The sequence below is a fragment of the Ornithorhynchus anatinus genome, chromosome 3, assembly GCF_004115215.2.
Source record: "Ornithorhynchus anatinus isolate Pmale09 chromosome 3, mOrnAna1.pri.v4, whole genome shotgun sequence".
In the NCBI taxonomy this organism is placed as follows: Eukaryota; Metazoa; Chordata; class Mammalia; order Monotremata; family Ornithorhynchidae; genus Ornithorhynchus; species Ornithorhynchus anatinus.
In genome coordinates this window covers 65,829,258-65,854,677 of record NC_041730.1, presented here as the reverse complement: position 1 = coordinate 65,854,677, position 25,420 = coordinate 65,829,258, and the positions used below count along the sequence as shown (strand labels likewise).

Genomic DNA, 25,420 nt, shown 5'->3' with positions numbered 1-25,420 from the left:
TCCAAGGGAGTGGGTGTAGAAGGAAAATAGAAGGGGACCCAGAACCGAACCTTGAGGGACCCCCACAGTTAGGGGTGGGAGGCAGAGGAGGAGCCTGCAGAAGAGCCAGAGAATGCACAGCCAGAGACATAGGAGGAGAACCAGAAGAGGACAGTTTCAGTGAAGCCGAGTTTGGATGATGTTTCCAGGAGAAAGAGGTGGTCCACAGGGGTAAAGGCAGCTGAGAAGTTGAGGAGGATTAGGATGGAGTAGAGGCCATTGAATTTGACAACAAGGAGATCATTTGTGACCTTTGATAGGTCAATTTCTCTGGAGTTAAGGGAGAAGAAGCCAGATTGGAGGGGGTCAAGGAGAACATTGGAGGAGAGGAACTTGAGACAGCGGGTGTAGACAACTCGCTCAAGGAGTTTGGAGAGGAATGGTAGGAGGGACATGAGGCGATAACTGGAGGGAACCATGTGCTTAAGGGAGGGATTTTTATAGGATAGGGGAGACATGAGCATGTTTGAAATCAGTGGGGAAGAAGCTGTCGGAGAGCGAACAGACCACCACTCTCTCCCACCTTCAAAGCATTATTAAGGTCACATATAATAATGGTGTTTCTTAATAATAATGATATTTGTTAATAATTGTATTTGTTAATAATACTGGTATTACTTAAGCACTTACTATGTGTAAAGCACTGTTTTAAGTGCCGGGGTAGGTACAAACTAGTCAGGTTGGACATCTTCTCCAAGAGCCCTTCCCTGATTAAGACCACTTTTTCCCAGCTTGCTCTCTCTTCTTCATCATCTGTGCACTTGGAACTGTGACTTTTGGACAGTTGATATTCAACCCACGGCATTAATGTACATATCTTTCAATTATATATTTTAAATTACTAAATCATTGACAGAAGACTGTGAGCCTCATGTGGGGCAACCTGATGACCCCGTATCTCCCCCAGCGCTCAGAACAGTGCTCTGCACATAGTAAGCGCTTAACAAATACCAACATTAGAGAAGCAGCGTGGCTCAGTGGAAAGAGCCTGGGCTTCGGAGTCAGAGGTCATGGGTTAGACTCCCGGCTCTGCCACTTGTCAGCTGTGTGACTGTGGGCAAGTCACTTCCCTTCTCTGTGCCTCAGTTACCTCATCTGTAAAATGGGGATTAACTGTGCGCCTCATGTGGGACAACCTGATTACCCTGTATCTACCCCAGTGCTTAGAACGGTGCGCTGCACATAGTAAGGGCTTAACAGATACCAACATTAACGTCTTCTTCCCCCGCTAGACTTTAAGCTCGTTATGGGCAGGGAACATGTCTGCTAATTCTATTTTATCATACTCTCCCAAGAGCTTAGTACAGTGCTCTGCATATAGTAAGCACTCAATAAATACCATTGATTGACTGACTGAAGAAGACCCCGTGAAAAACAGGTAGAAGGGGAACCAGGTAAGGATAGTGTCAGAGAAACCAAGATTGGATGGTGTTTCTGGGAGACGTGGGTAGCCACGTTATCAAAAGCTGATGAGACATCAAAGAGGATTACGGTAGATAGAGTTCAATAGGGGGTCATCGGTGACCTTGGAGTGAGACGTTTCATTGGCGGTGAGAGAGCAGAATCTGCATTGTGGAGAGATTTTCCCAGGCTCCGGATCACTAGATCTAGGCAGCTACCTGGCTGTTGGTGATGAGCAATCCATACCACCATAGCCCACCTTAGTCAATGTCCATTTTATTCTGTGCCCTGAAAATGGGATCTCCGTGAATCCGAGAAGGAATTAGGTGGTGGGCAAATGAGAATCTCAAGTTTAAAAACCTGCTTAATCCACAAGAGACTCTTCTTCAGAATTGGAACTCTCACTACAAAGGCGGTCCTAATAAAATGTTCAAGATAAATGTTAGTTGGGATTAGGAATGGTTACCCAGACAATGAACAAACAAGAACCCCGAGTAATTTTTAACTTGGCACTGCCCTTTGCAATTCATTATAATTAATTAAAAGATTGCCTTTAGTTCTGCTTTAATGCAAAAATGGAATTTTTCTTTGCAGAAAGCCAAGCTTCCTTTAGCCAAACCTAGAGACCATGACGTCTTGAAAAGCAGACACGATGAACAGATCTTTGCAGCTAATTTGGCCTCTATGAAGAAGACTGAACAACAGTGTCTGAAGAATGAATGGCAACGCCACAGCGACCGCAGAATTTTTAATAAGTCTTTGCAGATGAAGGTCGATCAAGCAATGCAGGGGGTTTTGATGGATACTGAAGCCAGGAGAGAGAGGTATTTCATGTACGCTAGAATCGTCGTGAGAGTTAAAAACCTTGCTATTCTGGAAAAATCTATAAATAAAATATAGCTTCAGCTTTCTAAAATAAATTATATGTAATTCACATTTACTTTATATTAAGTCCCTTGATATCTCAATCGACAGCATTCACCGAGCACATATTTTAGCTAGAACGCTGTACTAGGTGCTTGGAAAGTACAACCATACAGGGGTATCCATTCATTCATTCATTCAATTGTATTTATTAATAATAATAATAATGTTGGAATTTGTTAAGCGCTTACTATGTGCAGAGCGCTGTTCTAAGCGCTGGGGTAGATACAGGGTAATCAGGTTCTCCCACTTGAGGCTCACAGTCTTAATCCCCATTTTACAGATGAGGTAACAAGCACAGAGAAGATAAGCGACTTGCCCACAGTCACACAGCTGACAAGTGGCAGAGCTGGGATTTGAACCCATGACCTATGACTCCCAAGCCCAGGCTCTTTCCACTGAGCCACACTGCTTTAGTGATCGCTTGCTGTATGCAGAGCCCTGTACTAAGCGCTTGGAAAGTACAATTCAGCAATAAAGAGAGAAAATCCCCGCCCACACCGGGATTACATCTATTAAGCGCTTACTGTGTGTAGAGCGCTGAACTAAGACCTTGGGACAGTACAGGATTTCAAATTTGGTAGACGTTCAGACAGGGAGGTTACAATCTAGAGGAGGCTTATGGTTTATAATGGCAATGAAAGGCACTGTCCCTGTCCTCAAGGAATCTACAATTTGATGGGGAGATAGGAAGACACAAATTACATACAAATAATAGTGGGAGCAGGAGGACAGAATGATACACCTGGTGTCAGCATGTCAAAGGAAAGAGGAATAAATAAGTGGAGTATGGAGAAGCAGCTTGGCTCAGTGGAACGAGCCCGGGCTTGGGAGTCAGAGGTCACGGGTTCGTATCCCGGTTCTACCACTTGTCAGCTGGGTGACTGTGGGCAAGTCACTTAACTTCTCTGTGCCTCAGTTCCCTCATATGTAAAATGGGGATTAAGACTGTGAGCCTCTGTATCTACCCCAGCACTTAGAACAGCGCTCCGCACATAGTAAGTGCTTAACAAATACCAACATTATTATATATGATAAGGATGGTTGAAAAGCGGTGAGGATTTACGGACTCACAAAATTCATTACCATTGCTAACAATTTCACCCATAATTACCTAAGCTCTCTCCAATCAATTATTCAATCAGTCAATTAGTGTTTGTGGAGCACTGTACTAAGGGCTTGGGAGGGTACAGTATAACAGAGTTGGTAGACACGTTCCCTGCCCACAAAAAGCTTTCAGACTAGGTGGAGATATATTCATATTAATTCATAATAATTATATTGCACTATAATTATTAGTAATTAAACCATAGTAATAATAATGGTATTTGTTAAGCGCTTACTATGTGCCAAGCACTGTTCTAAGTGCTGGGGTAGATACAAGGTAATCAGCTTGTCCCACGTGGGGCTCACAGTCTTAATTTTTATTTTACAGACGAGGGAACTGAGGCGCAGATAAGTTAAGTGACTTGCCCCAGGTCACACAGCAGACAAGTGGCAGGGCAGATCTGGGATTAGAACTCATGTCCTCTGGCTCCCAAGCCCGGGCTCATTCCACTAAACCACACTGATATATTAATATATTAATAATTATTATATCGATACAATCATAGCATAATAAATTATACTATGTCAATATAAATAAATATATTTCAGGTATCTACATAAGTGCTCCATCCTAATCCTCCTCAACCTCTCAGCTGCCTTCGACACTATCGACACCCCCTCCTCCTGAAAACATCATCTAAACTGGGGTTCACTGACACTGCCCTCTCCTGATTTTCTTCCTATCTCTCTGAGCGTTCATTCTTAGCCTCTTTCGTGGGCTCCTCCTCTCCTCCCACCCCCTAACTGTGGGGGTTCCTCAAGGTTCAGTTCTAGATCCCTTTTTATTCTCCATCTACACCCATTCCGTTGAAGAACTCATTCGCTCCCACGGCTTCAATTTTCACCTCTATGCAGCCGATTCCCAAATTTACATCTTCAACCCTGATCTCTCTCCTGCCTTCCAGACATCTCTTCTTGGATGTCCTGCCGTCACCTCAAACTTAACTTGTCCAAAACAGGACTCCTTATCATCCCACCCACAACCTGTCCTCCTCCTGACTTTCACATCACTTTCCCAACATCTTTCCTGTTTCACAAGCCCATAACCTTGGCATCATCCTTGACTTCTCTCTCTCATTCAACCCTCATATTCACTCTATCGCTAAATCCCGTCAGTTCAACCTTCACGACATGGCTAAAATCTGCCTTTTCCTTTCCATCCAAGCAGCTACCGTATTAATCCAAACACGTATCCCATCTCTTCTCGACTACTCGATCAGCCTCTTCGTCGACTTCCCGGCCTTCTCTCTCTCCCCAGTCCAGTCCATACTTCACTCTGCCATCTGGATAATTTTTCTACAAAAACGTTGAGTCTCTGTTTCTCCACTTCTCAAGAACCTCCGGTGGTGGTCCATCCACCTCTGTATCAAACAGAAACTCCTTAGTATTGGCTTTAAAGCACTCAATCACCTTGGCCCCTCCTACCTCACCTCACTGCTTTCCTACTATAACCCAGCCCTCACACTTCATTCCTCTAACGCCAACCTACTCACTGTACCTCAATCTCGTCTAGCTCGATGCTGATCTCTGTTCCACGTCCTGCTTCTGGCCTGGAACGCCTTCCCTTTACATATTCAATAGACACAATAGACAATTACTCTCCCCACCTTCAAAACCTTCTTCTTCAAAAGACCTCCCTGACTAAGCCCTCGTTTCCTCTTTTCCCCCTCCCTTCTGTGTTGCCTTGACTCCCTCCCTTTATTCACTCCCCCTCCCAGCCCCATAGCACTTATGTACATAGCCATAATTTATTTTATACATTAATGTCTCTCTCCACCTCTAGATTGCAAGGTCGTTGTAGGCAGGGAATGTTTCTGTTATATTATGTTGTAATCTCCCCAGCGCTTAGTACAGTGACTTACACACAGGAAATGCTTAATAAATATGATTGATGGACTGACATTGCCGTGGGGCTGAGGGAGGGGTGAATAAAGGGTGCAAATCCCAATGCAAAGCCAATCCAGAAGGAAGTGGGAGAAGAGGAGATGAGGACTTAGTCAGGGAAGCCTCTTGGAGGAGATGAGCTTTTAAAAAGGCTTTGAAGGTAAGGAGAGAGGATGTAAGCTCGTTGTGGATAGGGATATATCTATTTATTGGGGTACTGTACTCTCCCAAGTGCTCAGGACAGTGCTCTGTATTCAGTAAGTGCTCAATAAATTCAATGCTCTCCATCACCCTGCCCCTTCCTACCTCTCCTCCCTTCTCTCTTTCTACCGCCCACCCCGCACGCTCCGCTCCTCCGCCGCCCACCTCCTCACCGTCCCTCGGTCTCGCCTATCCTGCCGTCGACCCCCGGCCCACGTCCTCCCGCGGTCCCGGAACGCCCTCCCTCCTCACCTCCGCCAAACTGATTCTCTTCCCCTCTTCAAAACCCTACTTAAAACTCACCTCCTCCAAGAGGCCTTCCCAGACCGAGCTCCTCTTCTCCCTCTACTCCCTCTACCACCCCCCTTCACCTCTCCGCAGCTTAACCCTCTTTTCCCCCCATTTCCCTCTGCTCCTCCCCCTCTCCCTTCTCATCCCCTCGGCACTGTACTCGTCCGCTCAACTGTATATATTATCGTTACCCTATTAATTTTGTTAATGAAATGTACATCGCCTCGATTCTATTTAGTTGCCATCGGTTTTTACGAGATGTTCTTCCCCTCGACTCTATTTATTGCCATCGTTCTCGTCTGTCCGTCTCCCCCGATTAGACCGTAAGCCCGTCAAACGGCAGGGACTGTCTCTATCTGTTGCGGACTTGTTCATTCCAAGCACTTAGTCCAGTGCTCTGCACATAGTAAGCGCTCAATAAATACTATTGAATGAATAAAGACGATTGAATGAATATGAAGAAGGGGTGTGTTCCATGCCAGAGGCAGAACAGTGAGATGGATGAGATCAAGGTACAGTGAGTAGTTTGGCATTAGAAGAAGTGGGTTGCGTGCTGACTCCCACGGTTTTCCTACCAGGTAATCTGGCACTGGCATTCCGGCATTTTTCTAGTGACCTAGAAACTCTTCCTTTTGCATGATTTCTGTAGAAAGGGTAGGGCACAGTTAACCCAGTCTCCCAATGGTGTCATTGTGCCAAACCACCTTAATACCCAGAAAACCATTTTAAGACCTAGTGTCCTAGGAAACCGTCTAGTCTGATGATGGAGTTAGTCCAAACAGCAGGTTTAATCAAATAACTGAGTATTTTAAAATTAAGGGCTTCTCCATCTTCCTTCTTTTGCAAACAATATTTTACCTCGTCTTCTCTAATAGAGATATATTGGTCAGTTTGTGAACTTTCACTGCTTAAACAGTGAGCTCACATCAGGTAAGGAAAGACAACTGTCACTTTATGTGTATCTGGCTATTAGATATGTCATATTAAAACATATTTTTTTCTCATATAAATTAATGAAATACTAAGTGCAATAGAGGACAGTTTTGTTTCTGTTTTTTTTTCTCCATTTCAGGCTTCGAGAACTCCTGGCAGCCGAAGAAAAGGAGTTCTTTGTGGAAATGGAATCAAAAGAAGAAACATTTGAGGACAGAAAACAGAAAATGAGAGAACGAGCTACTTTTTTATTAGAGAAAAAAGAAAAAGAGAGACAGAAACTAGTTGCTGAGAAACGGGATCAACAGTTCAGGTAAGTCAGTTACGATTTAGAATGTATATTCAATAGGAAACTGTTGTCACTGTCAATTTGAAAAATAAATGACAGCAGGTTCTATATATTGGATACCCAAATATCTATTAGAGAATCACTGAGCACCTCAACTTTCCGGTTGAAGAAGAAGGAATTGTTTAGCTTAGTTGCCCGGGACAATGTTATATGAAAGGGAATTTCCCTAGAGCAGTTTCCAAAGGAAGCAGCATGGAAAGAGCACAGGCCTGCGAGTCAGAGGACCTGTGTTCTAATCTCATCTCCACCGCTTGTTTGCTGTGTGACCTTGGGCATGTCCTCTCTGTGCCTTGGTTACCTCATCTGTAAAATGGGGATTCAATGCTACTCTCTCCTACTTAGACTGTGAGCCTCATGTGGGACAGGGATTATGGCCAATCTATCTTTTAGTAAGTGCATAAATACCATTTTAAAAAGTGGAACCTCCCCTTTTTGTGAGGAGTTAAATTGGATCTTCATGTTCCTGGTTTTCTGTATAATCGAAGCAAGAGATAACTTGGTTGGAAATAAGAACTTAATAATGTTAATAATAATGTCGGTATTTGTTAAGCGCTTACTATGTGCCGAACACTGTTCTAAGCGCTGGGGTAGACATAGGGGAATCAGGTTGTCTCACGTGGGGCTCACAGTCTTAATCCCCATTTTACAGATGAGGGAACTGAGGCCCCCGAGAAGTTAAGTGACTTGCCCACAGTCACATAGCCGACAAGTGGCAGAGCTGGGATTTGAACTTACTGACTAATAGCAAAGTAAGTTGTGGTGTCTCTAGCCTTTGAGATGCTAAGGAAATCATAGACCCTAGTTGGCTAATAACAATAATAATAATAATAACTGTGGTCTTTGTTAAACATTTACTAGGTGCCAAGCATTACACACATCATTTATAATAATGTTGGTATTGGTTAAGTGCTTACTATGTGCAGAGCACTGTTCTAAGTAAGTAGACACAGGGGAATCAGGTTGTCCCACGTGGGGCTCACAGTCTTAATCCCCATTTTACAAATGAGAGAACTGAGGCACAGAGAAGTGAAGTGACTTGCCCATAGTCACACAGCTGACAAGCGGCAGAGCTGGGATACAAACTCATGACCTCTGACTCCAAAGCCCGTGCTCTTTCCACCGAGCCACGCTGCTTCTCTGCCCCCTGCCTGCCTCAGTTTCCTTATTTTGAAAATGGAAATAATAATGTCTGTCCCTCTCTACTTCAAAAATTTTGTGAAGGCAAATAAAGCAGTGAAGGTTCTTTGGAAAATTAAAGTGCTATATAAATGCAAACTGTTATTACTTTAGTGTTGATAATTATTTTGATGCATTTTCTGAGGAACTGGGCCCAGGAATATTCACTGAATTAAATGAGGTGTTTTAAGCTATTATAAGGAAACCACCAGCATCTTTTATGGGTCCTTCTGTTTTATTACCTTCCTTTTCTTCTTCTATGTTATTGACAATAGAGAACAGGAATTCATTTTCACAATCCTAGTTAAAGTTACAACCTATCTGCTTTAGCCTGGGGGGTCATTTGCTTCTTTAAAAAAGAATTACAATGCCCCAATATTTACATAAAAACTATCCCAATAGCCCATTCTATGACAACATTGGATACAATTGGGAGGAAGCAGTTATCCTAGCAACCCTGTCCATTTTAATGCTGATAAAGGGAGTACATTTAGTTGCGGCTTTCTGTAAAATTACTATATACAGACTGCAATTTTAATGTTAAGAAGCTTAGGAGAGTAAAATGAAGAAGTTAAACTACCATCTGGGGGAACAGATGTTTAGAGTTGCTATAAAAGCTGCTTTACAGGAATCATTTTGATGGAATCAAGCCATGACAGTGTTTTTATATTAGAATTCAAACTCTTGAAAACTTTTATCTATTTATTTCCTATTTTTCCTGGAGGATTCCCCAGAGTTTTGATTACCTGGGATTTGTGGTGCTGAATAATTTTAGTAGTTTGATTATAGCTAAATCAAAGATCTTGCCAACCCCAGTGTTACAGGATTTGGTCAAATGGAAGCCATCAGACCTAAAGATTCAAGCTTTGAGTGACCTTCAGCCATTTCAAAGGACTGAGGACTACAGAATGGAAATGAGAAGATGGCAAAATCCTGTCTATATTTAAAAAATGGGTCCATTTTTATGCTTGCACTCCAAAAAAATTGCATTTTAACCCATCTGATATAGACAACCTTAATGACTTTGAAAAGACTTCTAGATTTGTATTTCTAATTCGTAAATTGGATATACCCAATCAAAGAGTGGAGTCAGTGATGATAGTGTCATTTCTAACTTTTTTAATGGTATTTGTTAAGCACTTACTACATGCCAGGCACTGTACTGAACACTGGGGTAGATACAAGCTAATCAGGTTGGACACAGTCCAAGTCCCACATGGGGCTTTAATCCCCACTTTACAGATAAGGTAGCTGAAGCACGGAAAATATAAAGTGACTTTCCCGAGGTCACTCATCATTCAAGTGGCAGAACAGGGAATATCCATTCGATCGTATTTAGTGAGTGCTTACCGTGTGCAGAGCACCGCACTAAACCCAGGTCCTTCTGACTCCCAGGCCTGTGCTCTATCCACTAGGCAACGTTGACTCATGCCTATCCCACTCTGCCTCTCTAGACTTTACGTTCATTATGGGCAGGGAATTTGTCTGCTAATTCTGTTAAATTGTACTCTCCCAAGCGCTTAGAATGGTGTTCTGGACATAGTAAGTGCTCGGTAAATGCCAGTGATTGATGGATTGATTGACTGCCCAGTTACACAGGCAACAAGAGATTCTGCTGTTAACCAGTGTTTTTATCTTGAAGCCTTGGTTATAAATTGCTTTATGAATATGTTTTAAAATAATCTCCTTAGGTCTTGGTATTCCTTTTCCCTCCCTGACCCCTCCTTTAACGTTTCTTCTGGTGATCTCTCCTCATCTACCATTTGCTGATATGGATGTTCCCTCAGCTCTTCTTCCTCTAAAACTACATCTTCTCTCTGTCTCTTAGATCATATTAATTCACATGGTTCTAGCTAATACATATGGGTACTTAATTCTCAGATGCATCACTTCTCCCTCCCTATGTCATATCTCTCTGCCTAGGAGAGATCTCAATCTCAGTCAATCAATCATTGGTATTGATTGAGTGCTTATTACATGCTGCTGAACTACACGCTTGGGAAGAGTACAACAGTGTTGGTAAATGCGATGCCTGTATTACCGGATGGGGAGACAGACACTAAAATCAATTTAGATAGGGGAAGGAATTGAGCGTATAAGGATATGTACACAAGTGTGATCAATCAATCACTAGTGTTTATTAATAATAATTATGGCATTTCTTAAGTGCTTACTATGTGCAAAGCACTGTTCTAAGCACTAGGGAGGATACGAGGGGATCAGATTGTCCCACGTGAGGCTCACAGTCTTCATCCCCATTTTACAGATGCGGTAACTGAGGCACAGAAAAGTTAAGCGACTTGCCCAAAGTCACACAGCTGGCAAGCGGCTGAACTGGGATTTGAACCCATGACCTCTGACTCCCCAGCCTGTGTTCTTTCCACTGAGCCACACTATTGAGCGCTTACTGTGTGCAGAGTACTATACTAAATGCATGGGAGAGTATAATATAACAGAATTGGCAGAAATGTTCCCTGCCCACCTTCATTTCATCTTCATGAGACAGACACAGGCCTTTATTTTTCTTTTAAAATAATTCTCCAAACCTCTTATTCCCTACCCCATCCTTCCACACTGCTGGAAAGCAGCCCAGCCTAATGGCAAGAACATGGGCTTGGGAGTCAAAAGGTCATGGGTTCTAATATCAGATCCACCAGTTGTCTGCTGTGTGAACTTGGACAAGTCACTTCACTTCTCTGTGCCTCAGTTATCTCATCTGTAAAAAGGGGATTAAGAATGTGAGCCTCATGTGGGACAGGGACTTTGTCTAACCTGATTACCTTGCATCTACCCCCTCAGAACAGTTCTTGGCACATAGTAAGCACTTAAAAAATACCATAATTGTTATTATTATTATTATTATTTTTATTCCAGATTCTCAGGCTCACAATTTTAGTGTCATCTTCCAGGTGTCTTTCTATTGTTCCCACATGCAGACATTGGAAAAATATTGTTATTCCCTCCCATTCATCCCATGGAGTTGTCCTTTCTTTTTGGTCCTCACACCCAAACCCTCTCATCCTATAGTAATAATAATAATAATGGTATTTGTTAAGAGCCTATTATGTGCCAAGCACTGAAATAGATACACGGTTATTGGGTTGTCCCACGTGGGGCTCACAGTCTCAATCCCCATTTTACAGATGAGGTAACTGAGGCATAGAGAAGTGAAGTGACTTGCCCAAAGTCACACAGTTGACAGGTGACAGAGTTGGGGTTAGAAGGTTAGAACCCACGACCTCTGACTCCCAAGCCTGTGTTCTTTCCACTAAGCCACGCTGCTCTCCCTTGGACTAATGCAAACTCCCACTGACCAGCCTCTCTCCTCTCCATCCTGATGCCACTTCATGTTAAAGCCAAAATAACCTTCTTTAAGCCCTAGATCAGATAAAAAGGCCAAAATGGGAGTTTTTAAGTCTTGGTAATTTGACAGGAATACTTTCAAGTAAAAAAAAAATGAACTAGTGTAAGGAAGTCTGAGGGGGAGGAGGAGGAGAAGGAGGAGGAGAAGGAGGAGGAGAAGGAGGAGGAAGAAGCAGCTTAGTGGAAGGAACACAGGACTAGGAACCAGAAGACCTGGGTTCTAGTCCCAGATCCCTGCCACTGGCCTGCTGTGGGACACTGGGCAAGTCACTGACCTCTCTGAGCTTCAGTTTCCTCATCTGTAAAATGGGGATAAAATAGATTGGAAGCCCTATGGGGGACAGGGACCAGTGTGCCATCTGATAACTTTTTATCTGTCCCAGCGCTTAGCACAGTGAGTGATTAAAAGTGCCATAATGATTATTATTGGTAATAGTAGAATTAGTACTAATTGTAACCTCTAAGCAGCTATGGAGTGTGGTGCACTTTACAAAATTGCTTAGGAAGTCCAAAACAAGGAAGTGACACATTAGCTGCCCACGAGGAGCCCATCCTTGTAGAAATAACATTTCCAAGTGGAAAGAGCACCGGCCTGGAAGTCAGAGGACCTGGGTTCTAGAAGAAGCAGCGTGGCCCAGTGGAAAGAGCCCGGGCTTTGGAGTCAGAGGTCATGAGTTCAAATCCCACCTCTGCCACTTGTCAGCTGTGTGACTGTGGGCAAGTCACTTCACTTCTCTGTGCCTCAGTGACCTCATCTGTAAAATGGGGATTAAGACTGTGAGCCCCACGTGGGACAACCTGATTCCCCTGCGTCTACCCCAGCGCTTAGAACAGTGCTCTGCACATAGTAAGCGCTTAAGAAATACCAACATTATTATTATTATTAGTGCCGGCTTTGCCACTTACCTTCTATGTGACCTTGAGCAAAGTCGCTTAACTTCTCTGTGCCTCAGTCTCCTCATCTGCAGAATGGGGATTTAATACCTGTTCCCTCTCCCATTTAGACTGTGAGCTCCCTATAGGCCAAGAACTGTGTCCAATCTGATTATCTTGGATCTACACTAGCGCTTAAAACAGTCCTTATCACAGAGTAAGCTTTCAACCAATACCATAATTTTTCATCATTATTATTATCATCTTCTAACCAAAGACTAGATGTATTCTAAATACGACACAGCTGAAACTCAAGATTATTATACTAAACTTGGGCGACACGTATTGCCATCACATTAGTTCTAAGGATGCTCTCAAGACAGGTTTGTTCATTTTTTTTGTTTCTTTTTTCCCTATCGACCGTTAGAGAAGACTGTGAGACGCTGCGTGAAATCTTGAAACAGACCAATGCTAAGGAGGTAGATGCAGATAGGAAGGTCCAGCTGGCACTTAAAGAGGAACTGAAGAAACAAAAGCAGAGAGAAGAAGAGCTATTCAGAGAGCTCTGGGAAGAGGACAGATTAGCCAAGGACAGGCGAGAAGCTGAAGAGGCTGAGAAACGAGCGAGAAAAGGGGAAAAAAACCTTCTTGATTTGAATGCCCAAATAGCCGAACATCAAGCTCAAAAAAGAGAAGTCCAGCGCCGGAAGGAAGAAGAGGCCCAATTACTGGTAGCTTTTTATTTTGATGTCTTCCTCTCCTGAGAGGTTGTTTTACAGATCTATACACGCACCTTGTCCTCATGTTTGCATCACTATGTATCATCATGGTTTCTAAAATATTGACTTAGGGAGATCAAGGACTTTGAGGACTTAAAAGGTTTTGCAGTTCAAAATCTCTTCTCACTTTGCCCTTTCCAGATTTGAGAATTCATTTGAAGTCATTAGTCCTAGATTTCTAAAAAGTCCAGGACTTGATGAAGCCCAAAATATCACCTAGCCCCCTCAGCCCACTGTAGAAGACAATTTCAAGTATCTGCAAAAGGGAGTTTTTCTTCTGGGGTTCATGGCTAATAGAGAAGCCGCAGATGCAGTGGATAGAGCATGGTCCTGGGAATCAGGTGGATCGGGGTTCTAATCCCAGCTCCACTATTTTTCTGCTTTAAGACCTTAGGCAAGTCAGTTGCCTTTTCTGTGCCTCAGTTATCTCCTCTGTAAAATGGGGATTAAGCTTTTGAGCCCTATGTGGGACAGGGATTGTGTCCGACCTGATTATCTCATATTTACCCAAGTGCTTAGTACAGTGTCTGGGCCCATAGTAAGCACAGTTATTCGTAATGAAACAGTAATAATAATAATATCCCATGGCTTCTTTATTTAAGGCAGTCATTTCTTTCCCCGAGTCCCCTAGGCAAGTCAGATGTACATACTTATTGCTCAGAGCTCTGATCCCTGGTGCTACCTTCACATCTGCTGAGACAGGAGGAGGGTGGCTGTAGGTGGATAAGGTGGAGACCCCTTGGAAAAACTGCCTCAATTTCTTTATTCAGAAGTCGGCAAAATGAAAGAGAATGGCCACCTAGGCAAGTGAAAGACCACTAGAACGGGACTTTCTCAGCACACTTCATTCTCCTCCAACATGAGTGGGATCCCTGCAGCGCTCCAATACCGGCTTCGTTGTGGTTTAATCGGCAACTCTTAGCGATAAAGTTGACTTTTTAAGTTATGAATTGCAGGGCTTAGTTACATGATACAAGCAAACACAGACAAAAATAAACAGTAACAAAATTCAAGGAGGGATTGAGGGATTAAGTGGGGATTCACTTTACAGTGATTCATTGGCAGTGGTGCTCCATATCCTGCCTGGCCCGACGCTCGCTATTAAATATGATGTGAAACTTCCATAGGGCTTAGTACAGTGCTTTGCACACAGAAAGTGCTCAATGAATACAACTGACTGACTGAATGAATACAAAGCTATTGTTCGGTCTTCTTTTCATTATGGTTTCTGCTGTCCTCAGAGCAGGAAACAAAGCCATCTCCGATCGTAACCAGGGTAGACTAGCTAAAAAGACATTGCTGAGGTTTCTTGAGGGTAACCCGATGCTCTCTTTCATCTGATGATTCCAAGAATGAGTTGGTCCAGAGTCCAGCCCTGAAACTCCCCAGACCCACAAACACAGTTAGTTCTACCCTACCATGTTCTTTGATCGCACAATTTCCACATAACCCAGTGGAAGAATTAGAGAAGGATCTTCTGTCAACACGAGTCTGTTCTGGCATAGCATGAGCCAGTTACTGAAGGCACAAGAAGATTTCAGAATAGGAAGAAACTATGTTTTGCATCAACCAAGGTGTGATGCTATTATGCTTCCCAGCCTCTGCCTTAGTTTTATTGTACTGAACTATATCGTATGGCTTCTTTGTGCTTTAACAACTTTATAGTCTTTCATACCATAAAACAGCAATGAGGGCCAAGGCCGTGAAGCACTGTAAGAATGGTGGGCATTGAGATTAGAATTTGAGTAGAAAAATGTCAGTCATGGTGGTTTCTTCAACCCTTCTACTCCTCTACTCATGCCCTTTGAGTCAGTGGTTAATATAATGTAATTTTCCTGTAATATGAGGTCCTTCGAAAACATAATTACCATATTATATAGAGAAGACTGATCTTGAATAAGTCCTAGAAATTTGGTTTCCCGCCATGGCTCCCAGGGCTGGCGTTGGCTACGGGTCTTCTCCAGCCCAAATATGCATTGCAAATTAGGAAGTCACCGCAGAGTCCCCTGGCAGCCTAGCTCCAGCACTGTCTTTGTCAGCCCTTTTTTGTGACCCCTCACCTCCCAAAATGGATTTGATAGCCAGTGCAAACATTTGGTGTCCATTCCGACCTTCAGAAGGTAGCCCCATCCTCAACTACTCTCAAGGGCTTCCTCCCAAGACTTCTCTTGTTCCTGATGCTTAACTGGATCATCTGAGTTGGGGCAGACAAAGTGAGAAATGAAGGAAGGAAGATTCAAGAAGCAAAGAAAGAGGAGCAAAATATAATAATAATAATGATAATAATGATAGCATTTAAGTGTTTACTATGTGCAAAGCACTGTTCTAAGCACTGGGGGGGATACAAGGTGATCAGGTTGTGCCATGTGGGGTTCACAGTCTTAATCCACATTTTACGGATGAGGTAACTGAGGCACAGAGAAGTTAAGTAACTTGCCCAAAGTCACAGAGCTGACAAATGGCGGAACTGGGATTAGAAACATGACCTCTGATTCCAAAGCCCATGCTCTTTCCACTGAGCCATGCTGCTTCTCCAGATTTTTTATGTTTTTGGATACTTGAGTAGTTTCTGTTTCCATTTACAGAGCCCAAGCACCATATCGTTACAACATTATGAGAGATATAATTACTTCTTGTCGATTTAAATAGCCCTTGTTCTGTCTATCTGCCCAATCAAGATGTGGAGATTGGAGCTTCTTTTCTAAAAGGTCCATCACGATCCATCACATTCCCCTTTTTAAATTAACATTTAACTTGACTTTCCTCAACTGCTGAGTGAACTTGCTAGAAGTGTATGTCTGTTGCTTTTAGGAAGAGGAAAGAGCATCGATTAAACTAGAGGACGAGAAAGTTCAGAAGGAGAAGATGCGGAAACAGCAGGAAATCAGAGACATGTTCGACCAATCAGTCCGAGAGAAGATGGAACGGGTTCAACGGGAACAGCAAGACGAGCTTAATTTAGATATGGAGCTTATAGGACAGGCTCTCCAAGGATTAGAGTCAGAAGCTGAGGAAAAAAGACAAAAAAGAGTAAGGCCTTTGAACTCTATTTGGCAATCTGAACCCACTTTACAAATTGTTTTGCTCTCTGTCTCTTTGAGTTCTTCATTGTGAATTTTTTTTTTTAAGCGAATCAGGGTCCAGGGAAAGGTGACGTAATTGAGGACTAGTTTGGAAAACAGGGACAGATTAAAACAACTGGGGTTTGTAAGCTCCTTGCGGAGCTTTATTAGGCTGTATTTTCCCAAGTGCTTAGCACACTGCTCTGTACACAATTAATGCTCAATAAATGCCATTAATCCCCATTTTACAGATGAGATAACTGAGGCACAGAGAAGTTAAGTGACTTGCCCTCAGTCACACAGCTAAGTGGCAGAGCCGGAGTCGAACCCATGACCTCTGACTCCGAAGCCCAGGCTCTTTCCGCTGAGCCATGCTGCTTCCCCTATGAGGCATGAGGTCAGAGTAGGTGTTCTGACAGACTGTCTTCCAACTCTAGTCCCCTATGAGTTTATGAAGAAAAATGGAATGTCGTTTCAAATCACCACTTTTTAGGCTCTGTAACGAATTTCTGAAACAGAAACTAAAGCTCTGACTTAGTGAAGTGCTCTAATCACCAAGCATCCCCATTGAAAGATATCGTCAAATTCCATCCATCGTCACAGCAGTGATCTCTTAGCTCAGAATATAAATATGGTCAATAGCTGGGTTTCACAAACCAGTCTTCCATATAGATAATTTAAATGAAGTATTAAAATAGTATCCTGGTTTCATAAAGTATCTTTGCAGCTTTAAAAACAACATGAACTGTAGTCTAATGCTTTGAAACATTAGTCCAAAGTCAATCTTTTCCAACATTCGTTTTAATGTTAAGCAGGATTATTTTAACTAAATTAATTTGAATGAAATCAAACCAAAATCGCTTCATACTTTTTGTTGGGGGGACCGAGGCATCACTGTCAAAATATCTGAATCACCTCCCTTGTGTTCTGTAGAAGGTTCTGCATAAGGAACAGAAGCTCTATCTCGAATACAAGGCCCAGCTACTGGAACAGGAGAAACTTCAGGAGAAAGAATTGGAACAAATAGTGAAAGCAGAGATGGAGAGGTCATGGGCAAAGAAGGCCGAGCAATTAAGACTGGCAAAGGAAGCAAGAAAAGAACTAATGAAAGACATTATGGATACCCGGCAGCTGCAAATTCAAGAAAAGTGTAAGAGACTAAAGTACCTTAATATGTATGGATGTAAATCCAATCTCTTAACTGCAGTAACTTTATAAAACCATACTATATAATATTTATGATTTGTACTTCTCTTTGTTCTAATTAACCAACATGGTTAAATCTCTAGATTATAGCAGGGAACGTCTATCAACTCTGTTGTATTGTACTCTCCCAAGTGCTTAGAACAGTATTCTGTGCACAATAGGCGCTCAATAAATATGATTGATTAATGGAGAGCATGTTGGTTAAGTCACTCAACTATCTCGTGGGAAAAATGCCAGGAGGCTTGGAAACTCTCTTGGCAATATTGGGAGAAGTTTTAAAAGAAATTGGAAGTGACTGCAAAACCGTGACTGTTCTCCCATTCCTCTATTATTATTAATACTACTGCTATTAATGATAATTATGGTAACTAAGTGCTCATTATGTGCTAAGTGCTCAGTCAAATTCCCTGCCCCACTTAAAGCTCACAATCTAAGTGAAAGGGAGAACAGGTATTTAATCCTCATTTTCCAGATAAGGAAACTGAGCACAGAGAAGTTAAGTGACTCGTCCAAGATCACACAACAGGCCAGTGGTGGAGCCAGGATTAGAACTCAGACCTCCAGATTCCCGGGCTCAGACTCTTTCCATTGGCATCACTGTTCCTCTAATGCTATGACCACAGGAGATAGATTTAAATTGTAATACAAGGAATTTGACATAGGAAGACTTCTGACTGCAGTGATCGTCAAACAAGGCAGTGGGTGATTAACTAGAAAGTATATTCACCTAGATGTAGTTTAAATATGAACCTGCCCAATTGAGGTGAGTGAGCCTACGATTCTGTTCTTTCTTAGAACAAATGGGCTTACAGATGGGCGATACCTCTTTCACACAAAAATTCCTCTACAGAGAATCTGAAGAAGCATTTTAGCTACATAGCCCTTTTTTGATTACCTTCAAATTTCACTAAGCATGCCTGAACTATGCCAATCTTGGGTCAGCTCGGAAATAAATCTCTTATGCAGAGATATATCCTTGGGGCGAATTGCAAGATCAACTCCCCAAGTTGGGAGCCCTATTGCACTTGATCTAATCTCAAGATCCTAGATTTAGAAAAGAATTTCTTTTCCTACTCATTATGGACATCTGGGCCAAGACCTGATGTAAAGCTCAGGAGATTTCCACATGCCAATCGTCAGCTGCAGCCAGCATTTTCTGACTCTGGTATCCGCTGGGTTCTAGGCATGTGCCAACCTGAAGCTTGACCCATAGGCAGAGCCATTGGGTTGACAGATGCCTAGAACCCAAAGGATACCAGAACCCAAAGGATGGAAGCAGTGTAGCCTAGTGGATAGAACACAGACCTATCTTATAGGTCTGTATAGGTCTATATAGGTCTATAGGTCTATATAACACAGACCTATAGAACACAGAGAAGCAGCGTGGCTCAGTGGAAAGAGCACGGGCTTGGGAGTCAGAGGTCATGAGTTCGACTCCCGGCTCTGCCACTTGTCAGCTGTGTGACTGTGGGCAAGTCACTTCACTTCTCTGTGCCTCAGTTACCTCATCTGTAAAATGGGGATTAACTGTGAGCCTCACGTGGGACAACCTGATGACCCCGTATCTACCCCAGCGCTTAGAACGGTGCTCGGCACATAGTAAGCGCTTAACAAATACCAACGTTATTATTATTATTGTTAGACCTGGGAGTCAGAGGGACCTGAGTTCTAATCCCACCTCTTCCACTTGTCTGCTTTGTGACCTCGGGCAAGTCACTTCATGTCTCTGTACCTCAATTACCTCATCTGTAAAATGGGGATTAAGACCCATGAGCGTCACGTGGGACAGGGACTATGTCCGACCTGACTAGCTTGTATCTACCCCAGAGCTTAGTACAGTGCCTAACAAATAAGTGCTTAACAAATACCACAAAAAAAGGTCAACCCCAATAGCCTGCGAGTCAGGCTTCGGGTTGATACCAGAGCCACATCTAAAGGATACTCTCTCTGGTTCCAGGTAAGTGCTGGTTAGAGCAGAATAGACGGAGTACATGGAGTCAAGCTCAAATTCTGCTAAAATCCCAATCATCTGGTGGATGTGTTGATTTTCCAACTGCCTACCATATATCAGGACAAAGTCTCAGTTTGGTGCTGGTTGGAGGATCGTTTCCAATCCAACAACAACCTTGGAGTTTTCCCCACAAGCCTTTTATCAGCTGCCCTGGCCATCTCCACTGTGCCCACCCAGCCCAGTAAACGTCAAGCTGACAGACGAAAATTATTTCAATCTCCGATTGGAATTATTCATGGAAAAGGTCATAAAGAATAACTATAGAGAAACAGTATGTCCTAGTGGATAGAGCACAGGCCTGGGAGTCAGAAGGACCTGGGTTCTAATCTTGGCTCTGCCACTATTTTTCTTAATAGTATTTTTTTTTTACTTACTATATTCCAGACACTGTACTAAGTGATGGGGTAGAGACAAGCTAATCACTTTGGACACACAAAATTATAATCGGGCTCACAATTATAATCCTCATTTTACAGATGAGGTAACTGAGGTACAGAGAAGTTGAATGACTTGGCCTTAGTCCACAGCAGACAGATGATGGAGCTGGGATTAGAACCCAGTTTCTTTGGTCTTCCAGGCCCATGCTCTATCCATTCTCTATCTTCACTGCTGTATGATCTTGGGCAAGTCACTTAACTTCTCTGTGCCTCAGTTACCTCATCTGTAAAATGGGCATTAAGACTGGGAACCCCATATGGGACGGTGACTATGTCCAAACTAATTACTTTATATCTACCCCACTGCTTAGTACAGTGCCTGGCACCTAGAAAGCACTTAACAAATAACATAGAAAAAAAAAACCCTAACATCTTTTGTCCTTAGATTCTAGGAGTGGAAGAGGTCCTAATCAACCAATCTGTGGTATTGTGGAACACTTTCTGAATGCTAGGTTTATTGAGCACGAAGCACTGTAGTAAGTGCTTGGGAGAATGTAACAGAAACACGTCCCACGTTTCCTGCCCTCAGTGACCTGACAATCGAAAGAGAGACAGACAGATACAAAGTTTTTAAAATAGTAAAAGCAGGAGGAAGATCTGTCTGTAAACTCCTTGTGGGCAGAAATCATCTATACTTACTCTTTGGAATTGAACTCTCTCAGGTGCTCAGTACAGTGCTCTGTGTTTTGTTCTGTTGTCTGTCTCCCCCTTCTAGACTGTGAGCCCGTTGTTGGGTAGGGATTGCCTCTATCTGTTGTCGAATTGTACTTTCTAAGCACTTAGTGCAGTGCTCTGCACATAGTAAGTGCTCAATAAATGTGATTGAATGAATGAATGAATACTCTGCACACACAGTAAACTCTCAGTAAATACCACATACTGTTGGATCGAAGTATAACTATGTCAGAATGAAAAAACTGAATTAATAATTGCATGTATCATTGTACATAATTATTAAGGCTAGGCATAGCAGTAAGACGTTTCTAAATACTAAGTAAGGGTGGCTATTGGGGTGACACATTTAGGGTGCTATGAGTTAACCAGGGAAGGCTTCCTGAAAGGTGGGATTTTAGACTGTAAAGTCACTGTGGACAGGGAATGTGTACTCTCCCGAGCGCTTAGTACAGTGCTCTGCACAGAGAAAGTCCTCAATAAGTACCATTGATGATGATGATTTTTAGGAGATGGGGAGATGTATGGTCTGATAAACTGGGAATGGAGAGGAAGTTACGGGCTGGGGAAGAATATGAACAAGGTCCAGAGGTGCTAGGATCAAGGGGGAGGTCCATTTTGAAAATGATCTAGGAAGCCAACAGTATCCAAGCTGAGGAGCAGTGATTAAAAGAGCCAGTATGAAACATAGAGAAAGCTATGGTGAGCCTTGAACCCAGTGTAAAGGAGTGTCTGCTTGATGTAGAAGGAGGTGAGTAGCCATTGGAGGTTTCTGACGAGTGGAGAGGCACGTGCCGAGTTATGCTTCAAGAAGATGATCCGTCCAAACAGAGAGGAATATGAACTGAAGAGAGGAGAGGCTGGAGACAAGAAAACCAGTGAGGAGGCTTACACAGTCTCAAAAGATCTTCAGGCCCGTTGTCCCGCATCCAGGCAGGACCTTACCTAAGCCATCCCTCAAATAATGGCAAGCCATCATTTTCTTTGTAAAACTTGTGTTTTAGACCATTGATAACCTGAAGGTTGGAATTAAATTTACTTTTATCTTTTTCAGTGGAAATAAATGCAAAAAAACAAGAAGAACTAGCTCAGGAGCAAGAACAATTTGAGGAAAGTCTTAAAAAACTAAACTATGAAGAAATGGAACATAATGCAAGGTACAGTAACACTCTTTCTCTGCTCTCTTAGAGTGAAAAGAATGCTATTTATTATCCACCCAGCCCATTATGAATCTGGCACAGATTATTATTCATAGTACTCTTCTGCTCCCAAATCAAGATGAGGTGGTTTTGTCCCTATTTAGAACTGAAAAACAAGGGCTGCCTTTAAAGAGCACTAACTCTGACAGCTAAGGCCCTATTCCTCCCACCTTCCTCTCATCCTCCTTTTCTCTCTTTACAAACAAGAGCTGACAAAGGCAGCAGATCTTAGGCTCCAGCAATGTTGCAGCAAGACCCTTTTCCTTGGATGCCTGTGTTCCTTCCTACCAATTTCTGCCTCATCTTCTGTCCCTTTCTCTCTCTCTCTCTCTTTGTGGTATTTGTTAAGCACTTACTATGGGTCGAGCACTAATCTAAACACTGGAGTAGATACAAGTTTTCGAGACAAGCTTCACTCTCTTCCCACTGGGGTGTGCATCATGATTGTCTCAGCTCTTCGTGTTGTCCCAAGCCAAGCTTCCACCTGTCTTATTTTCTACTAAAAACCAGAGAGAACCCACAAATAAAAATAAGTTTAATTCTCATAATGTCAAGTGTCATTCCCAACAGATCATAATGCAACAAGTCACTTAATTTCTCTGTGCCGCAGTTACTTTATCTGTAAAATGGGAAAAAGGCTGTGTCCTCCATGTGGGACATGGTTTGTGTCCAAATGAGTAGTGTGCATTTACCCAGCATTTGGTACAGTGCCTGGCACATAGTGCTTAACAAATACTATATATATATATATATATAATCCATAAATCTCACTCTTCTGTCTCCAACAGTGGCAAAAGGATGCTTGAATAATAATAATAATAATAATAATCGCATTTATTAAGCACTTACTATGTGCCAAACACTGTTCTAAGTGCTGGGGTAGATGCAAGGTAATCAGGTTGTTCCACATGGGGCTCACAGTCTTAATCCTCATTTTACAGATGAGATAACTGAGGTACAGAGAAGTTAAGTGATCATCCAGCAGACAAGTGACGGAGCCAGAATTAGAACCCACGTATTCTGACTCCCAAGCCCGTGCTCTTTCCACTAAACCACGCAAATCATATATTTGTTCTCCTTGACATTCATCCCAGTATTCTGGGTTTTACTCTCTGACATTATCCCTCCTGTTGGTCCAGTGGGATGAGCACTGCTTTTGGTTCAAACCCGAGTTCTGCCTGTTAGGGCTTTGCTGTCATTAGCGAATCAATCAATCAGTCAATCGGATTTATCGAGCACTGACTGAGTGCAGTGCACTGTACTAAGCACTTGGGAGAGTACAATATAACAGAGTTGGTAGACATGTTCCCTGCCCACAACGAACTTACATCTAGAGGAGGGGGATGGGTCTAGAGGAGAAGGAGCTCCAAATGTTCTAGTTAACTCACAACAGTCATTCCTATACCCCTGTGGAGAAGGTAGAAGACCTTTTAAAAGGTGGCCCCAGTCAATCAATCAATCGATTGTATTTATTGAGTGCTTACTATGTGCAGAGCACTGTATTAAGCACTTGGGAGAGCATGCTACTGAATTAAAGGTCACATTCCCTGCCCACAATGAGTTTACAGTCTAGACCATGGAGTTACCTGAGTAGATCATTTGTCCTCAGAAAGACAATAATAATAATAATGTTGGGATTTGTTAAGCGCTTACTAGGTGCCGAGCACTGTTCTAAGCTCCGGGAGAGATACAGGGGAATCAGGTTGTCCCACGTGGGGCTCACACACTTTTAATCCCCATTTTACAGATGGGGATTAAGACAACCTCATTACTTCTAAGACGGGACAGTCTTTTACACTCTTCTTCTTCCATGCTAAAATTGAATCCATTGATTCTTAATATGTACTTATCCTCTGGTATTTCCTTCTCTCCCTACCATTCTCATCTCCCCCAACCTTCAGCCAATTGTGTTTGGGAATGTGGAGCATGATAAAAATAGATCCAAGAACTCCCTGAAATGCAATGTTTCCTGTAAAATTGGCATTATATGCCACTGATTATTTTAAGAGGTTTTATTTGGATTTAATTGCTAATCAACTTTAATGGCAGGAGAAATCATTTGGTTTTGCAGGAGAGAATAAGAGAGCGGTAAGTGAAGGGAATCTGAATGGTCCACTTTCACATTTTGCATCCTGACATTTCTATTATTTCTAGACGAGCGCACCTGGCCATGGAGTACCGGGAGCATCTACAAGCTCAAATAGCCCACCAGGAGCAGGCCCGGACCACAGCCAAAGAAGAGGAACGGAGAGAATATGAAGAGGGTCTACAGGCAGAGAAGGCTTATCACGAGAAAATTAAACAAGTTATTTTGAACCAAGATATTAGTCCTAAAAACATCCATCCCATGCGAAGAACAACTTTTGCTGAATTTCCAACATCGTCTTGAAATCAATATTACTGATTGATTTTTAGTTCACTGTTCCAATATATCTAAATATCCTGTAGTTGATTTGTAACTCCCTCCTACCTCACGGATGAACTTTCTATTCTTCCAGCTTTTCCGTGAAGTTCTTTTTAAATAACAAATCCCAGAAATTGTTTTCTTTTTCATTAAATGAGTGTTTGCTCCTCTGTGTAAATTGGAGAAGGTATTACGTTTTGAAAAACCAAGTTTTAAAAGGCATTGAATTCTGATCGAGGATGATGGAAATATTATTTAATTAAATATTATATATTTTGTCCGACCAAGAATACACAACTGAGGTGAAAAATGGAAACTGAATGTTGAGTCTGTTTTTTAAGATTTATAACTAAGCTCAAGGAAATAAGGTTAATCAGAATATAAACTTGCTCACATTTGACATCCTGGCCTTTGTGAGGATTATATAATATTTGTATCTCCCAAGATTGTACTAAAATTTGTAAAATAAACTTTGGTTTTATTTCCAAGGGAAAAAAAAACTGGTGATGTTGGAAAGGAGGACAATCATTCAATCATATATATATTGAGCACTTATTGTGTGCAAAGCACTGTACTCAGCACTTGGAAAGTAGAGTTCAGCAACAGATAGAGACAATCCCTGCCCAATGATAGGCTCACAGTCTAGAAACATGTGTGGGTGTTTTACTTTGAAGAATATCCAATGTTTTATACAGTATCACTTGGTGGATTTGTTTCTATCACAGAAACATAGTATTATGGGATTTGTTTTCAATTACCATCATGAGCTGTCAAGACAGTGTACACCCTTTATTCACATGCAGGCCCAAAACACCTTCACTAATCTGTATTTTCTAATATTAACTGCTTATTAGAGAGAAAATGCATGCATTTTTTTTCTTTTTGTGATATTTGTTAAGTGCTTACAACGTGCCAGGCACCGTGTTAAGTGTTAGGGTGGATACAAGCTAATCAAGTTGGACATAGTCCGTGACCCATGAGGGGCTCAAAATCATAATCTCCATTTTACAGATGAGGTAACTGAGTCACAGATAAATGACTAGCCCAAGGTCACATAGCAGACAAGTGGTGGATTCAGGATTAGAACCCAGGTCTTTTGGCTCCCAGGT

At 42.3% G+C, this 25,420-nt stretch overlaps 1 protein-coding gene across 1 annotated transcript in view; it reads left to right on the top strand.

The window, feature by feature from the left end:
* CFAP53 (cilia and flagella associated protein 53) overlaps window positions 1-24,627 on the top strand; it is a 28,907-nt gene extending 4,280 nt beyond the window's left edge. The window contains exons 2-8 of the mRNA XM_029059859.2: window positions 2,035-2,264; window positions 6,920-7,093; window positions 12,969-13,272; window positions 16,132-16,350; window positions 17,316-17,532; window positions 21,763-21,865; window positions 24,062-24,627. Coding sequence (XP_028915692.1) covers window positions 2,035-2,264; window positions 6,920-7,093; window positions 12,969-13,272; window positions 16,132-16,350; window positions 17,316-17,532; window positions 21,763-21,865; window positions 24,062-24,296 — 1,482 coding nt within the window. The 3' untranslated portion in view covers window positions 24,297-24,627. The remainder of the gene's footprint in view (window positions 1-2,034; window positions 2,265-6,919; window positions 7,094-12,968; window positions 13,273-16,131; window positions 16,351-17,315; window positions 17,533-21,762; window positions 21,866-24,061) is intronic.
* Window positions 24,628-25,420: the final 793 nt, after the last annotated feature.